Source organism: Mchenga conophoros, linkage group LG12 (genome assembly GCF_057382185.1).
Source record: "Mchenga conophoros isolate Kocher_MC1m ecotype Shallow Benthic linkage group LG12, M_conophoros_male_GT1.1, whole genome shotgun sequence".
In the NCBI taxonomy this organism is placed as follows: domain Eukaryota; kingdom Metazoa; phylum Chordata; class Actinopteri; order Cichliformes; family Cichlidae; genus Mchenga; species Mchenga conophoros.
This window is the reverse complement of record NC_140537.1, coordinates 22,364,727-22,384,026: the sequence shown is the minus strand read 5'-3', so window position 1 is coordinate 22,384,026 and position 19,300 is coordinate 22,364,727. Positions and strand designations below refer to the sequence as shown.

General features: G+C 41.2%; 1 protein-coding gene across 2 annotated transcripts in view; it reads right to left on the bottom strand.

The window, feature by feature from the left end:
* The window catches only part of unc5ca (unc-5 netrin receptor Ca), a 185,852-nt gene extending 168,725 nt beyond the window's left edge, over positions 1-17,127 (bottom strand). For both annotated transcript variants that reach the window (XM_085294557.1, XM_085294558.1), the window contains exon 1: positions 16,705-17,127. In XM_085294557.1, the coding sequence (XP_085150683.1) occupies positions 16,705-16,822 (118 nt within the window). In that variant the 5' untranslated portion in view covers positions 16,823-17,127. The remainder of the gene's footprint in view (positions 1-16,704) is intronic.
* Positions 17,128-19,300: the final 2,173 nt, after the last annotated feature.

Genomic DNA, 19,300 nt, shown 5'->3' with positions numbered 1-19,300 from the left:
CTAACCAGCACTATAGCATAAAGCACTGTCACTTTGATTGTGCATAGAGCCTTTGTCTCCCCAAAGATCTCTGAAATATATTTATGGGAGGGGTAATAAGCAGTTTTAAGTGCCACAGAGGTCTGTCTTTGCTACAGTAACGGGCAGAGCTTCAGCTACAGCGTATATGCACATGTGGGTTTTCCCTACATAAATAAGCAGTGCCCACACCACCCTCTGCTAGTGTATGTGGCTTTGAGTGTGTGTATGCATGCATGCACGCACTGCAGGCCAGAGTCCCAGAACAGCTCGACAAGCTTAATACCATTATCAAGATTTACAGCGATGCTCATGTGGGACTTATATCAAAATGGCTGGTGCAAAGCACAGACAGGGCCGATGTCCCAATTAGCGAGCCTGAGGAATGGCAGTACACGCACAAGCACACACGCACAGACAAGAGGGTCCACAATCCCTTTCTCATCTCTACGTCTCACTATCTTTCTCTCTCAGACACTTCTGCATATTCACTATCTCTTGAACGCTGTCTCACACACACACATGCACAAACATACTCTGCTCCCCCTTGGGACACTGCCTCTGGCCTTTACGGCAAGAGAAGGGGAAAAAAAAATGCTGAAATGGTGGAAATAAAGAAAGTGAAAACGAGACGGAGAATGAGGAAGCGAGAGACTGGAGCAGCATCCCAAACAGTTCACAATTAACCAGTTACAGCTTCAAGCCACAAAGTTAACTTTGGCTACTGTGGATCTGATTTTAAGATTTAAAATCTGAAACATTAAGGCGTTCCCAGATTATGTACGAGTGCGATGCTCATGTGGGACTTATAAGTCGTAGCTTTCATACAGCGACTTATTTTCAATCCTTTGCATTTTGGATTTCATTTTAAAAGATAACAATTGACTTATCAGTGATTTAAGACGTATGTTCGTAATCTTCGACAGATAAAGTGTGTGCAAACACGCAGCATACATTGTTGGATTAGTCTCCTGAATGTGTATGTGCATGTATGTGACTGTGTATGTGTGTTTTCAGAAAACCAGGAAGAGCTTTAATGATAGACCAGAAAATGCAGACCAAGCATCTCCCTTTGTGAGTCTCAGAGAGACCAATTCAGCTACTGAACCCGAGATGTGGAAAGCGCTGAAATGTCTGAGGTGCTGCGGAGCCTCAGTTCATTATGATAAACACACCAAATACTAGATGCTCTCAGTGTCAAATCAAAATATCTTGATGATTCATTATTGAGTGCCAAAGAATTCTGTAATTCGCCTTTCAAAAGAGCTTTGGCATGGAAACAAATGACCAATTTCAATATTGAACTGTCATGAATTATTCATGGATGATTGTGGGCCTTTAGGCATTGAAATTTGAGAGCATTACCTTGTGTAATATCAAAACCTCTCGTGATAAACAGAAATGCACAGACCTCAATTAATTCTTTTGAAGCCTAAAGGATAGAACTTAAAATTAATCACATGACAAGATTTAAGCTTCATTCAGGTACTTTTCATCAGCGCTACATGTTGTTCTGCCGTAAGCCACAACACGATACAACAGCAGTGAAAACAGCGATCCATCCCTCCACCTGCTTTCACTTATTCAATTCAGAGTTGTGGTTGGTCCCACGTGTCATAGGGTGAGAGGCGGGGTACACGCTGGACAGGTCGGCAAGCTATCGCAGGCTAACCCAGACAGGCACACACCTTTGGCCAGTTTGGAAACACCAGTTAACCTATCATGTGTGTCTCTGGATTTTGTTGCTTTTCTCTTACCATCGTCAGTCTTTTTAGTCCTAAATCCAGTCGGTGCCTTCAGTAACTATTTACATTTTATTACTTGTTTTACCCACTGCATTTTCGCATTATTCTGATCTCAGTACTGATCAAAATAATAAGAGAATTATTGTCGATATTAGTGACAAAATTGGACAATTCAATTTACATTCATTCAAATTAAAAAAAAAAAAGTACCAACACTTAACACAAAACTAAAATCAACAGGACACTTTGCATTGTGCTACACTGCTGTTAATTAAAACAGGAATATGTTTATTCAACTAATCTAAGTGCTCCTAGAGGCAAAATATTAAGTAGAGGGAGATACTCCTCTACTTCCCCTGCGACATTTTACATACAGTGCAGTATTCCCACTTTGGGGAAGAAAAACAGTGAGAGGATAAAATATCTTTTGTCCAGTTTTTGTCCTGAAGCATTCATTACTTCATTATTCTTTGGTCAACTGGAATGTGACTGGTGATTTCACTGCCTCTTGGCCAACAGGATGGATACACTGAAGTGCTGTCGGACAACTCACGTGAGCAACTGCATTGTATTTCTTGGCCTTCGTGCACTCATTATACTGCAGTTTGTGGTGCGTTTTCAGACTGTTGAATAAGTTACTTGAGTTTCTTTGCGGTGGAGACAATTCCACATAAACTCTTTGCATATGATTCAGTCCCATTTGCTCTTAGATAATACCTAGTTATTACTAAATATGAAGTATTTCCACAGAATTTCCAACCAGCAGATGACGTTGATCTGCTTTCAGAGACAAGCTCTTCGCCCTCTGCTGTGCCTGGCGTTTTATTTTTGCTGTAATGGTCTGTTATCTGTTGCATATTTATCTTTCAACATATTAATACTCATCCAGATTACGTGATCAGCACACACAGGTGATGATATGCTTTGTATTCTATTGGCAGAGGATGTATTTCCAATATCATGTTCAGTTAATTGTGTGAAGCCAAAATGATTCATTGTGCTGTCCTGTTTTGAACTCCTTACCGAGCCTCCTCTTTCCTTTCACCTACTGAGAAAAAACTAATTAGTGAAGGAAATTTAAACATTAAGTCTTCAGAAAGAAACAGTTCATCCTTCCCTTTGTCTAGGCCAACTACAAACACACACCTTAACATCCACAGCTACACGTGTCACAAAGTCACAATCACATATACAAACACTCAGAGACACAAATGCATTCCTAAAGTAGAAAACAACAATCAATGTCAGCGCGTCACAGTTCAATAAGCAGACTAAACAGTGTTGCTCAATTATTACTGTCTTGTTTAACCAACAGCACAAGAACAACACTGAGAATCAATACCCTACCACGCAACAGAGTGTGTGTTTTATAACACCGAGGAACGATGTGTGTGTGTGTTTAATCCACTCAATGGATCAGCGACAGGAAAAGGTCTTTGATGATTAAACGTCCACTTAAGCAGTCTTCGCAAATGTGGAGATGTGTGCTTGTGCATGTGTGCGTTAACGTATTCTAAAAGATTCGACAAAGGGGAGATGGTAAATCTGCCTTGATTGATTATCTATAGGCAAAATGGTTACAACATTTGGTCTACAAAGGCTGAATATAACCTGTTTATTTCCACAGATTAGAGAGTCTAAGGTTTAGAGTGCTGACCTCAGCCAGACACTGTTAAAGTTTGGAGTTTTTTCAGAACAATAAATGTTGGCTCGTTAATGCTTCTGATGCTATTGCTCTATCTTAATTAAGTGGGAAATGTCTGCATGACAGCATGAGAAACTTAACATCATTTCATATAACACGCTCTAATAAGGCCTAATTTAGGGCATCAGGTTATTCTAACTCTAGTTCTCTGATGCTCAGGTCACTACATAGTCTGCAAAACCCTGACGGCACCAGTCTGTCTGAAACTCAGCAGCATTTTGTGATCTTAACTCTGTGCTCATTAAATAATTCATCAGACACACACCCCCTCTTGAACACAAAAAGCGTTAGAACTAAAACCTTAAAAGGGCTAAATGGTAGCAGAGCATCATGAGGAAGAAACTATTTTTGGGAAGGCGGGTACATCTCATCCCCTTTAATCCTGGAACAGAAATGTCTGTCAGCTGAGAATTGAATGGCAAATATCACAGCAAAAAAAATCTAAAACCTCAAAGGTCTGTGTCCTCAGTCACTAGTGTGCTTGCTTAAAGAAAATTAAACTTAAATGAGCATCATTTTATTCATAATCACATACATAACTGCCTACTGTGGGTTCTGTGTTTTGTGAAGTGCAGGTGAAGACTTTCTGCCTGTTGAGCTGTACCATGTACTGCTTCCTGTTCAACCTAGTGAGCCAGTTCTGTAAAATACTGCAGGTAGCAGCACAAAGTCAGAAAAAGAAAATGTCAACTCAGAACAGGCAAGTTTGTCATTAGCTGCAAGTTTCAGTTCATTTCCAAACTAAAATTAAACTTTCGCGAGTTGCAAGTTGACCTGAGGCCAAAACGGCAGCCCTGTCCTCATTTTCTGACAAGACCTCAGCACTGAGCGGAGATAAACCAAAACCCTGGAGGGACCCAGAGGAGGAAGCAACATAAATAACTACAGTTACAATACAAGGATTTGGATGAGCTAGAGGGAGCCGTGGGCATTGTCTGGCTTTAGTCAGCTACTTTCTGCTTCTTTTGAAACTGTTCCTTGGGTGTGGATGACATTTCTCAGAACAGAGAAGGGGGAAAAACACTTCAAATGTTTCCACAAAGTTTTCCTTCTTCTGCCTTTTGTTCAAAGTTTAAATCTCCTCTTCCCCTAGGAAGGAAGGAAGAAAAGAAGGAAGGAAGGAAGGAAGGAAGGAAGAAAGAAAGGAGAGGAGGGAAAAGGCTCAGACCAAAGAGGAGAAAGATGAGAGAGGGTGAGGAAGTGACAGATGCAAGACAACGTAAAAGAAGAACACGCACGGACACACGAGAGCGCTGAGGAAAAAGGAGGTTCTTTTCATGTGGTGAAATAACCCTGCTGTGACACTATGACATAAGCCTCACATTCATTCATGCACTCAGATAAAGTAACCCATATGCACGCTTTTGGCACAAATGCAACATATATAGATTACAGAACATACCATAATGCACAGTATATTTCAACAGCAGGCGATGATGGTGTAACTGATGGCAATAAAACAGCAAAACTTGAAAAAAAAAAAAGATGCACATAGAAACAACAATAATTGTGGCATCATATAATCATGTGTGCTCCCGTGTTTTGGTTTTTACTGTGCAATTAATGCAATAACTCAGAAAAGAGCGCTTTTAAAATGCATAGCCATATTCTGAGAACAAAAATGCAAAACATTAAATCGTTTTCCAAATACATCCCCAGCCAACTCATTGAGTTACAACCAATTTGGTACAAAGATGATTAGGCTGAGAGATGAGCATTTTGTGAGGATAATGGGGATATAATGAATTGTTACAACTGTACAGGTGGCTTTTCCCGCCTTCCTCAAACTCCAACTGCCAAAATATCAGACATGGTCCAAGACAGTGATGGGAAGTAAAAAAACTGCCAGAAGCACAACTGCTACTGCATATGGAGACACAGTTTCTATCCACGCTCCTACTTTAACTGCCAAATTAACCGTTCAGAGCCTGTGAGTGTGTGTGTGTGTGTGTTGGCTGCCCTGCATTCACACCCCCTTGTATGCTAGTGTTGAACAGGGTAGAGACACTTGTCCCTTAGTGTACTGTGTCTGTGTCTTTCTCCTATTATTGGCGCTCTGATTTAGCCACATGTCATTGGACACTGAGCCAGTTTGTGTTCGGAAAAACCGTTACTGCACAACTACACCAGCTGTGCCTCGGGGATGAGATGATGATGGCAACCGAAAAAGAAAAAGAGCAAAGAAAAAAGAAAAAGCAGAAATATGCCTGAGGTGACTGGATGGGACTATCTCAAATCAAATTTGTTGGATCGCAGTCTTTGATTTGAAACACCTGTCTCGCATTGTGGCCTTTTAATAGTCTTCATAAAATCGTGGCTTCTGCTCATATGAGCCAGTTCTCCAAAGAGTCCATTCTACTATCACTGTGAAAAGAGAGCTAATCTGTGCCTTTGTTGCAAGCTCAGAATGAAACAAAGACTGTGTGGGCCCCCCCCAAACTTCATGAAGACTCTAAAGCCACAGTAACAATCTGCCACGCATGAAAAATAAACAGCTCCTTGACCTAAAATGTCCAAATATAAAAGCAAAGAACTGGAGCTGGTAAGTGGTGAAAAAGGAAAAAAGATAGCAATTATAAAATCAAGAGCCTACTGAAAAGATGTGCAGCTCAAAACAATACTTTTAATTTTAATAGAAACCTTTATCGTGGCTGTTGGATCCTTTTATGATTAATCAGTAGTCATTCATTAAATCCACAAACTTTTTTATTCGATTTCTTTTATAGATTTGTGGTTAAAAGTAGTTCTGAAGAACTAGAGTTCAGACTGAGTTATTTACTATAGAAAGGCAACTTTCTATAGTAAACGTCAGTGTTATTTAATACTGAAATAATTGACTGATGTTCAATTTGTTTTTGACTTTTTTCCATGCGGAGCTATTTTAGCTTTTCTCAACTAAAGCATGCGTAGGTGGCTGCGACCGTGTACAATTACATCTAGATTACATCAGCTGTCAGATGACGGCAGAGAGCCCCAGTGTTCATCCTACTTGACGCAGATCACAGATAATGATGCGACACTGCACTGTTTCATGACCAAATGTTCCCCACCTTTAATTAAAACGTATGTTTTGATTATTTTTAAGCATCTAAAATGACAATTAAAAAATAAAACACTGAATCTTTGACTAAAACAATAAAACACTGACTTTTTAAATGTTGTCCAGTTTCAGAAATATACAGTGCAGTATCTCCAAAAAGCCTGTCAAAATTAGTTAAATATTAATATTTAGTCAGGACCAGAATTGTGTTATATCATCACTTTGAGTTGCCAGTTTTGTGTCCTCATATTAGAACTGAAATTTCAAGACAGTAAGTGACAGCACAATGTGTGTCTTAAGGGTATTTTTCAGAAATTGTATCATAGAACTACAGAAATACGTGAGGATAAAATTATGAAATGCCATCAAGTAAAGTGCATACGATATTAAGCACAGGGTGTGGGCATAAAATTGAGAGAATGAGACATTTCAAGGTCAACCCAAGGAGAGGATTGTTGTGTTGTTAATAAAAATCACTAAATCTTGTAATGGACCCCAGCAAGCCTGAGAGTTTAAAAAAAACAAGTAGACAAGCATCAAGTTATGACACATACACACATGCATGAACACATACACTCAAAGCCTGTGTGGGAAGAAATCAATGAAAACAAAGCATTGCTGAAATGTGCTATAAACAACAGCAAAAAGCAAGTCAGTAGGTCTTTACTTTTATAGCTGCACTGCTGAGTCACGATGTGAAGGACCCACAATAAAAACCAACTGAGGTTGCTGAGACACTGTACGAGACACCATCTTTAATCTCTCAGTCATTCAAAACAACTAAAGCCGTCACCCATTGACCTCATCAGCACCCCACTTAATTTTAAGCCTCTTTGGAAAGAGCCTTTCCTAAAAAGTAATATCTGATTATCTCCGCCAGCTGCTGACTCAATGGCTGGCAGCAAACGGTTGACCCTTGAATCTTTTTTAAGCTTTTTAAGCATAAAGGCTATTGGTGCGATAAGTAAAAGTGAAAAAATAAACAGAAATAACTTTGATAAAGTCAACAAATTTAAAATCCTACTCTTCATTCGGAAAGGTGAGTTTGCTAAGCTAGAGTCGTGATTTGTCAGAAGTATTTTTGAGTAGTGTTGTGTTTGAATGCCTTCCTTCACAGGCCCACCTATTTCTTAAAGTAGCTTTTTTTGTTGGGTTTTTAACTTTTGATATATTTTTAATCTATTTTTAAAGTAAAATAAAAGCCACTTTTTGACTAGCACGCCTGTACCCGTGTGTCCTTTGCTGGTTCCATTGCAGACTGGTTAACAAAAAACTATATTTACTGTTGCAGGGTAACAGAATTTTGTTTGACTGTTAGCTGTTCAGTTTTAACATTGCGAAATAAAAGGCACACAAAGATGGAATATTTTAGACCAGCACTGTAAACCACCCACTTATGTCCTTTGAAGTGTTGCCTTACTTTAGCATAACTTTCAGTTACATTTTGCCTCATTATCTGAGACGTTGCTTGATCTTGCTCTAATTTTCCTGCTCTAGATGTTCTTTAGACTACCTGAGTAGGTTACATCTTAATTTCTGATATCTTTAGCCTGCACATAAAGCTAGTGAATGACTGACTGGTCTAAACTGCAGCTAATTTTGATACAAATCAGTGCTGCCTTTTCTGTTTGGAGCCAGGAACAACCAAGGGTTGTTGCTTTTCAGACTCCCATCTTCCTCAGACCAAATCAAACATTAGCTCACTAGAAACATTAATCAGTGACAATCTACAAATAGACTGGTGAATAGGGTACTTTAACTACATGGTAACTGGTAGTCTTGTATAATCAAGTGAAAACATTAACTTTTTAAACACTGCACGAATACATGTCTCCAATTCAGAAGCTCCAAGTCCAAGATGTGGTTAGTCTAGGAGCCATGAGGAGATGCAACTGACAGCTGTCAATCAACAGTCACGTGAAAGACATCAAAGCTTTTATCCTTTATTAAATAATTTTCATAACTACACAAATTTACCTATAAACAAACAAACAAACAAACAAAAAAGTCAACTGACTCCATATTTGATTAAATACAAATGACCTAATACACTGTAGAACAAATGAGGCTATTTTTGTTCATCTTTAACGGCCTCAGCTGTGAGTTAGGCTTTCCAAACTATTCATATGAGACATAAGGCCTTTCTTTGTGTTACTTTAAAAACAGCTAAAGTGCAACGCGCTGTTCTAGGATATTTGTCATCAGACTTGAATGTTTCAGTATATTTTGGCACTAGACTTTATTTCCACATTGGCTACAGCCCCAAGTGGCAGCTGCCGCTCCAGTCATAACCTCAAAACAAGCCAAGTAACGCAGACTTCATAGAGTGACCTTCAACTTTTAGTGTTTTGTTAAATCAAATTACGTTTCTCTCAGAGAACTGTCAGAAAGGTGATCCCTTCTATCGCCACCCCCCTCGATCCCTAGCCCGTCTCACTCTTCTATGATCACCTTTTTCCCTGATGAACAAAAGATTTCACAAAGCAAGACTTTCTTTTTTTTCCACAATGTAAAGTCATTATTCTCTCTCCTTTGTCTCCACTCTCCACCTACAAGTACCTTCCTACCTGTGTTCCTCTGGGGGAGGTGTTGGTGGGAAAAAAAATGCTGTGTGCATGGATAATTCTGGAATATAACAATGTGATATTTCATCTGCACGCGCACACAAACACACTCGCCGGACACAGAAAACGTGCCTTGTCAGCGAAGTACTGCCCATATTCATTAGCCACTTAGAATGCTGTGTTCAAATGAATCAAAGTAAACTGCTTACACGTAATCTTGTCACCCGCAGAGTAAAATATACCACGTCTGTTATTACATTGGTGTGGAGCCAAAATGAGTCAATGGCCTTGCAGTACCATATGGGTGTCTAGTGTACAGAGTATATTTGTGTGTGTACAAGTTTCTACCTACTGCAATAAATGCTAACAGAATAAGCTGCTGTCATTTGTGCACATTATTATCTGTGCATGTGTGTTATGTATTTGTTTTTCATAAGCCTACAAGGGGAATAACACAGTGAATTACATCATATCTATAGCGAGCAATGGCCGAGCAATGGTTTTTGGGGGGGTTTTACAACACACACTAAATCCTTTTTTCTTTTTTTCACTGCATCCTACTGAATTACAATGTACGCTTTCAAGAAAGGCTTCTATGCGCGTTTGTTTGTGTACACGGATATGTGCAAAATGCAAGCGTAAGCCTAGGAGGTAAAAATTTGCAGTGGCGATTATAGTAATTATGGTTTCAGGTTTTTTGGATATTCCTTTAGATGGACCACTAGATTACCAGGCAGTTTTGGCAAAGAAAGAGGGAGAGTGGGGAAAAGAAAAGAGTTACTGTTGGGGAAGGGGTGGACTGAGGGAGCAAGGGAGAGAGGAAAACTTTCAGAAGACAGGGAGAAGGAGAGCAAGAAAGAAGGAGAGAGAGCAACAAAAAGGGAGAAGAGAGAATGTAGTGGCGAAAGATAGGAAGACGAGAGAGACTAATCCTTCAGGCAGCTTCCAAACACTACTCAGCCTGCTCACTCGCTCCCTGTTCTCCTCCCCCCATCTCCCTCTCCGCTCTCGACCAAGAGTTGAATGGACTTTTACAGTGCAGCTTTGTTTCCCGTCAAAAAGGAGCATGAATGTCAAATTCTCAAAAAAGAAAAGAAAGAAAGAAAGAAAGAGAACACCTTCTTATGCTGTTCTTTCACTTCCCTTCTCTAATCCAACACACTCTCTTTCATCGTGTCTCCATTTCCCTGTGTTTCCCTATGTTTGTCCTTTCTTCTCTGCTCCCTCACTCTCACACTCTCAGTATAGGACAAAGCTCATAACAAGCTTTCAGCAGAGACAAAAAAGACCCGGGACCCAGCCTCGTGGACCCCCTGTCGCGGCATGTCGTCTTTTCTCAATGGCAGCTTAATTACATATTCATGGCAACACAAATAAGACACTCTTGCTCCAACACACAAACACGCCACTCGGCCAAAACACCCAACATCCATCTGCTGGTCGTGTGTCTGCCCTCGAGAAACTGTTCTTCCAAAAGAGAGCAACACATATGTGGAAGTGTCTCGCCTCATATTCGCCTGTTTGAAGGAGGGACACTTGTGTAATGCAGCCACACAAAAGTTTAAGCGCTGCAAACATCTGTGATATTGTTCAAAATAATAATAATAATAAGATACACACATTTTAAATGTGCAGCCTGTCTTTAATATGTGCACCAAGCAAGCAAAAAATAAAATCTGGAGACGGCGCAGACTGTAGCTTTGGCATGAATCCAAACAAAGTGTCAAAGACAGACACGGGAGGGGGCGAGGGATTAAGTTGAAGAGGCAGAAGTTGTTGGGTCCAGCCCCCCCACAGGAAGATGAAACAAAGGTGTCCTATAATCGCTTGTCTCCAATAAGTGAAGCTTGCTGCTTGTTGTTTCTGAAGCAAATAAACCAACCCGTGCTATTTACTGGAGGTTTTACAGTATCAAATAAAAAGAATATATAGACCATGAAAAGCCTCGGCTGGCGGCTGCAGACACAGGCAAGGCCTTAAAACAAAGAGATTCAGGGTGAGATTTCAATGAAGAGCAGCTGGCATAGTGTGGAGCTCCATTTCTCTACCTGTCTCGTTCCTTCCTTTCAATTCCATTTATCTGTACTGGACCCGTAGGAGAAGGCGTTTGTGTGTGTGTGTGTGTGTGTGTGTGTGTGTGTGTGTGTGTGTGTGTGTGTGTGTGTGTGTGTGTGTCTCAATGTGTAGGCAAACTCTCTCTCCCTCTCTCTGCCAGATAGATGAGTTTCTGTGACCACACACACACAAAAAATACAAAATGTCCTGCTGCTTGTGGGCCCCGTTCGGAAGCACAACAATATGTCCAGTGTTTTGGCTACACTCTAATTAAACAGCGTAAATCTAAGTAGAGAAAGACGCTGAGTGGTGAGAGACGGCAGCAGCAGGGGAACAAAATAATAAAAAATGACAAAGATTTACAAGGCAAACAGCATGTCAGAGGTAGCAGATGGGAAAGAAGAAAAACAGGACAGAGAATAGGAGAAATGGGGACATATGACAAGAGGGAAGAGCCGAGACATGGACAACAGCACAAAAATCTGTGGCCCGGCACTGAGTGGCAGGGATTCACCAAGTCCAACTGTTTACTACTGGGATCAGAAATGCAGAGTTTCATAAGCAGCAACTTAATCACAAATGACCTTTTTTTAGCCTTAGAAAACAAATTCTATTGGATGTTTCTTTACAAAAGGTCATTCGCTTTTTTGTTGTTTTTTTACAACTCAACCCGATCTGCCCATGTGCAGCTAATTTTCATACCGTTTCTGAATGCATTTTTTCCCTTGCTGGTGGAGCATAATTAACAAATTTTAAAGATAAAACAGTCAAACAGGGTTATCATTTTCCTGAGTGCAGGATTCCATGGGACCAACGGGAACTATATAGTAGGCCATTGATTGAGAACAAACGGCGTTTTCTCAGTACAACCACCCTACACACAGAGACACGCACACGGGCACAGACGCAGCTAACAAAAACAAAAAGCCTGGAAATGAGAGCACCAAATGAGGCCTTAGGTTTCTCAGACCATGAAAAATTCATAATTCCAGGTCTTTACATGAAACTCTAGAAGGAATTAGGCCTAACAGCGGGAGACGCTGGGAATCGGTTTCAGAATATTTTGCTTTCTCTTTTTCGTCTTTTCTCTAGCTCAGGCTCTCTCTCTCTCTAGTAAACATGCACGTTCACAGAGACACAAATGCACACAGCAGAACACAAGCGCGCACACACAGGGATGCATTCTTATGTTCCATCCTGGGTTTTCCCCTGCGGAGAGTAAGATACTAAATGGTGCAAGTGGTGTCTGGCGTGACGCAGTTTGTCGACACAGCCTTTTGAAAACCGCACTTCTTCAGAAAGAAGGATTTCTTGTCTTCTTTCCTCAAAGAAAAACACGCCTGCAAAGTTCTCTGCTGCTACACAAACAACTCGAGTTCGGGCTCTTGATTCTCGAAATAGGTTGAGCTGTAATTGCTATGTGTTGATGTACTGAAGGTGGACGGCATTTTCACAGTGCAACATAAAATGTACTCAGTGAATAGATGAGCAGCCATGGCCCACAGGCAAGCAGGGAAAAAAAGGTGAGGAAAACCCATTCAGCAACTAACAGAAGACACTGACTGAAAGGATAGAGATAGAGAAAAGGTGGGTGGTAAAAAAAAAAAAAAGTCTCATCACTGGTCACACTTAAAGAGAGAGTCTATGAAACACACGGATGAGTAAGCAAGGATAAGATTTTTTTTAATTTTTTTTTTAAAGAAAAAGGCAGAGAGAGCAAGGGAAATCTGCCATCACTAGGCTACTGCTAGCAGCAGGAGGGTCTTCGATACAAAACAACCCCAGACACAGTCAAAGACTTCCTTTCACACACTCCCATGAACGCCTGTCCGCGCACACAAGCCATGCACATAGAGTATGCTCACACACACAACACACACAGAAAGCAAATAGAATGCTGCACTGTCTGACTGAAAAAAAAATCTTTCTCTGTGTGTGTGTGTGTGTGTGTGTGTGTGTGTGTGTGTGTGTGTGTGTGTGTGTGTGTGTGTGTGTGTGTGTCTGCATATGGCAGTAAGTGTGACAGTCAGTGAGCTTGTCCAGTCCTAGTGGAGTGATCAAAGCTAGTACAAACCACCCAGAGAGATCTCCCTTCCTCATCCATTCATCCTTTCGCTTTCTCACTTTATCTCCCTCCATCTCTCTCTCACACCCTCTGATGCAGAAACGCCATCATATTTACCACGCAGAATCTGCTCAACCAATTGCACAGCCAATCAAAGTGGCCTATTTAGTTCCAATAATTCCCAGCTGCCCCCCTACAAGCACTGAACCCTGGATGGCGGCACTACACCATAGGACAGGGACATAGCATAATGGGAGACAGCATGGGAGCCCTGGCAATATTATAATGCCGAATGTGCACACACACATGCAATGAAACGCCACATGAGCTCGGAACTCTATGACAGTGCCAAGTTCGCACAAACGCGCAAACACACACACACTCCACAGGAGTTCTCTGAAACCGTCCCCAACCTGCCAAGTTTATGAATGCACACAGCTCACAGGAGTCGTGTAAGCCCAACTTTACAGTTCTGTACCAACACATTCACATACATATGCAACTACACACCAACAGTTCTCTGTAGCTATAGAGCACAGCTTTAAACGAAGTGAGAAAGCATCCTGAAATAGATCTGAATGTTCAGTTTAAAGAAACGTGTAAGCTGTAACACAACAAGCTGCCACACAAATGCACGAAAAGTTGAATTGTAGAACCTAGCTACACAGCACCTGAGTCATCGTGGGTTTTTTTTAAAAGTGGACTTCTGAGACTTTGTGCAGCAATCTTGACATCCATTCATTCCAGATCAAAATGTAAGGGGGCTTAGCTAATGGCTTTAAAAGGCACAACTACTTGCACTCAAGCTGGCATGAGAGGATTTCAACTAACACTCTCCTCTGATTGTACTGTATGTGCACATGTCAGTGTGTGCACAAGCGCCTTTGTGTATGAGAGACTTCTCCACAGCCCAATACACTTTCTACCGTGCTGCACAGCTAGGAGAGACGTCTGCAGGCCAGATTAAATGACTGAGAGCTAAAAAATGAATGAATAAATCAAAGGTTCATAATTAAAAGCTTAAGGGAGAACTAAATGTGAAGTAAAATAACTTGGCTTGAACCCTTTGTGTGAAATAAGTGTACTCAAAATGGATTTAAAAAAAGAAAAAACAAAACAAAACAGCTTCCCTCTATTTGAGAAACCTTTGTGATTCATTACGATCAGATTTGAATCAAAAGCAGCGCCAGCAGCATCATTCCCACAAACACCATCATCCTGAACATCGTTAGTCATGACTTCAAAAACAAACTCTGCTATTAAACTCGCCAAAAACCACATATTCCACTGTGGAGTACAAACTAGAGGCCAACAGCTGGCCCTAAGACATTCAATGATGCATGAGCTGCAATGGACGGAAGAATAATCTGGTTAGAACAACTGGATGTATTTTCGTGTTCCATGTACACGGAACGATGTTTGGGATTTGAAGGAGGTTCTCTCCCACTGATCCACAGACAGGATCAGCTAGGTACACAAAGACCCCCCCTTCAGTTAAGTTGTGTTTGTGTGTTTTACCCCATTCAATAGAACAGCTAATGAAGTGACTCCTCTCACACAAGGAAACGACTTCAGAGACACGAGCCAAGTTGGTTGTGAACAGTGACAGAAAAAACACACACATAACAGCTACGCCAAATGGATGCGGAAGAGGAGAAGCAGAGGATTCAAAAGATTTTTTTTCTTTTAAATGAGGGCAGAATGCGAGAAAAACGACACTTTTCAGGACTGTGAAAATATACAAGTTTCTTCTCCCTTAAAACGCATCAACAGTTTAAGCTTCCAATTATCAGATTTTACAATGAAAGTTAAATTGAGCCGCGTATTGGCACCGATGTGCAATTTATCAAAGGTTGGTGAAACCCTGCTCAAATCGTGTCCCCTAAATTGAAATGTATCGATTTAACAGTAAACCAATGGAGAACGGTTATAATGAATGTTAGCGGCAGTTACTGAAAAGCTGTTCCCCAGGGCAATGAGAGAAAGGTGGCAGCAACATCATGTCCAATTACTACCCAGATTCGGCACAAAAACCTGAGGCTAATCTGTAATGTCAATACTAATGTATGCACTACATCCTTGTGTAGCATATGACAGTTACTCTAGGGAATACTCTAGAAGTTTTTCAAGTGGAATTATTAGTTTTATGGCAGAGGCTGAAGCTTTGCGTGAATTCTTTATAAGAAACTATAGGGTCATAGCTAAATAGAAGACAAACATCGAGCAAGAGTGGCTTTAAGAAGGTCAGCTTTTAAAAAGGTGGTGGTGAATAAAGCTGTGTCGTAAAACAGCACCGGGGCTGGGCATTAATTCTTTTGGAGGAACATTAACAGGGCACAAGTTCTCCCTGAGAAGGTCAATAAGAATGTGAAAGCTGGAAAGATGCGTCTGGTTTCAGCATTTTCACGAATCCCACATGGTTCATGATAAATTTAAAAAAAAAAAAATCCTATCCAGGAGAGCATCCGGTTAAAAGTTGGGCTGCTTGCAGTGTATGACCCGCGACATTCCCCACAAACACCGGCCATAGTGGGTGGTTGCTTCTCACTCTTCAGAAATATCACTTTAATATCCCCGTTATGCTTCACTAGGGCGTATAGTAAGTAACGGCTCTAATACTCAGCACCGAAACATCTTTACATTATGTGTTTGCGCTATCTTTGGATTCTGCTTAATCCTGCTGGGCTGTATTACAGTCCTCACTTTCAGCCCATTCCTTCTGCCTCCTTCCGTTTGCGTTATGAGATCCATAAGACTGTAATTGCCTTTAACCTTCTGGCGGCGCAGTGTTCGTGACTTCTGATCGGTCTTTCAATCGGAGCAATGGACCTTCGTTAATTTTAACGAAGTACTGCGCAATTAATGCACTAGTCGCCCAATCAGAGATTCTCCAGCCCTGCCTGCCCTTCACGGTGTTTTCACATTAATGTAACTGCATCTGCGCATAGTTCATTTGTCCGCTCAGAACTGAAACAGAACTGGCAGAAAATCCCCGCAATATTCTGTTCTGCCCGCGAGGTCCCACGATACTGCTCGCGAGTTTTGCAATTATATTCCTATTTATCTGGTTCTCAATAGTGGGTCAAGTGCACGTTTCTCTGTGTATTAAGTCTAATTTTAAGTCGTTTTTCTACACAGCAGGCTATCGTTTTCGGTCTTCCCGGATTAATTAGCCTATTAGTCGTATTTCCCTGGGAAGAAAAAAAAGTGGGCTGTGAGTTTAGCTGCTTTTCAGCACACTTCAAGCGGCCAAGAAAATGCGCATACACAGTTTACACATTAAGATGCTGACCATATACTAAGCTAGTCTTCTACTCTAAGTCAATTTAAATGGAAATATGGCCAAAAAAAAGTATATCTCCTTGTTGAGGGGATACTTCTCTGGGTCTACTAATTGACATGCCGCCCATACCACTTAAACGCACCTCGGCAGTGAAGGAGAAGGCCCATCACTTTCAAACGTGCAAGGTGTAATTAAAGCGCTTGACAGAAGACGCGCTCTCACGCCTTACCTTGAGCGACTCCTGCGTGTATTAGCACCAGGACAATCAGGATCCTCGGCGTGGCGCTCATTCTCACCAGGCTGGAGCTCCCGAGTACTATTCCACTTCTCTGTCCACTTTTACCCATTACAGGCAACGCGTAATACACATAAACTCCTCCGTCCACGGTGGGTGAAACGAGAACCCACCCCCCAACACGTCCTCCACAACAGGATCTGCTGGTTGATCAGACGTGTCCAAGACCAAAGCGGCTGGTGTGTAACTTCTAGTCCCGATGTCTAAGTCCGTCTCAAAAGGCGCGGGGCGAGCTGTGATAGCAGAGGTGGAAACAGCCACGGGCTCCCTTCACTCGTGTCAGCGGCACTGCTGCCTTGCCACTAAGCTCTCTCCGTGCGTTCTCTCCTTCTCCACCGTCTCTGTTTACGCAGAGAGAAATGCCACCGCCCTCTGGCTACCATGCGAGACCATGTTTCTCCCTCTCTTCTCTTCTTTGCTTCCCTTTCCCTGTCTTTCGTGAACGTACACACGAAAATACGAAATGCAGATAAAATCTCAGCTCACGCGTTTCACTTTTAATGACACGTCTGAACAGCGTTGTGCTCGTGGCAGGTGCGTTCTTTCACTCTAAAGACAGTGAACAGACTTTAAAGAACCTTGTATTTCCTCCTAGATGCTAAAATTTAGGAGAGAGGGAGTAGTTTAACTTTTTTCTTTACTTTCTTGGATTTTTTTATTGACCATCTAATGATTGCACGTGTACGAGTTTGTGCGCCTTCAAAATCTCTCAGTGTGGAGCAAAGCAAGGATAGGGTTTCTCGAGAGCTTAGTTTACCGACTAATGCCTGCCCCCTGACGGCCACGTCCGTTGGACCTGCATGAAGACATATCAGTGAGAGGTATAATTCAACAACAGCTTCTTTTATTGCTATTGGGTTAAACAGAATAGATGGATTATTTGATATTCGCAAGGAATAACTGATTGTGCCTGTGACTGTTCGCTTTTCCCTCATTCTTTTGACCACATTTCTGCCCCTCTAGTGCCAGGTGCGTGTACCATAAATCCAAGTGTTGTTGTGACCCTCGGACTCAGTTGCTCTTTGAACTACTGGACATCCACTTCTTCGTGATGTGCATCATCTTAAAGCAGACTACTAGAAATAAGTGATCACTTGCCATAGAGACGAGCACAGGAATTTATTCAAAAATGAATGCCTGAATGTAAGATTTTATTAAAAGCAAAATGAGAGACCGTTCACCTTAAAAGGAGAACTCCTTCAGTGCCACTTCCCATAGATGTGCTAGAGAATAATGAACTTTCAAATAAAATTATGCAGTAGCAATAACCACTTGAATTTTGCACTGCAATCCTTTAATAGTTCTACATTTGCGGACTTAAGTGTCAAAACTTTTTACAAGGCTACATCTAGATTCTTATTCCATTTTGTCAAAAGTACAACCAGGTATCATGTGCATCTTTAAGCACTATATGTAACCAGTGTCACCTTAAAGTAGCTGAATAATAAGGAGGAAAAATGCTTAAGTCACTAACAGACTCAAAATAAACTCTACACACATATCAGTATGTGTGTTTCCAGCACGCACACACACACACACACACTTACAGCTACCATAACTCTCGACAGTGTTGCTGTGCAGTCATTTGAGCAGCACAGCCTGGATCATGCATTGTAAATGGCAATAGTAAAATATGCGCTTGGTGCCATTTGTCACCACAGCAGCCCTGCAGCTCAGTGACTACCAGTGGAAGTAGCTGCTACCCACAGGGACCTGTAAAAGCCTTTTTATTCTGCCACTTTATTGGGAATGGGAAAGCAATAAGTTACCCAAGAAACATATGGCACACTTAGATATGGATCGGGACTTACCCCAGCAACAGTCAATGGGAAAGGGATTCTCACAGTTCCATGTGGCCGTACAACACATTCATATTTTGTATACTCATAGTCTGCCAGTGGCTTAAATGTGTAAGGAGAGTATTACAGCAGTTTTGGCAGCATCTCAGTAAATCTGGTAACATTTGCCTCTTCCTCAAAATTTCCTTTGGAGCTACGTTCTCTCAGATTTATTCATGAAAACATGGAGGCCACCAGCAGTATATGTTTTGATTTCCCTCATTCTTTTGACCACATTTCTGCCCCTCTAGTGCCACCACTGCGTGAAGATGAAGGTGCGTGTACCATAAATCCAAGTGGTTTTTGTTTTTAAAAAAAGAGGTATTATTGGATTCCTTCAAGTCAAGTTGAAAGCATTGTGATGTCAGCCTTGCCCATACTGGATATTTAATCATTTTGGCTTTAACGACAAAGTTTAAGAATTGATACAGCCCTCTTTTTTCCCCATACTTTCCAAAAAAAACAAAAAACAAATATAATCCTATTGAGATGAGGTTTTCTCAAACTCATATGGATTTCTGATTTTAAGTTTTAGTCTGTCACAGACAAGATAAATTGACTCAGGACCCCATTTTCAGGAAGCACAAACAAATAATAATAATTATAATTTGCAGTTAGTATTTCTCCAATAGGGGGCGCAGCAACAACCGTGTTTGATTTAAACAAGGCTCAATCATGTCAGCTTGTCTTAC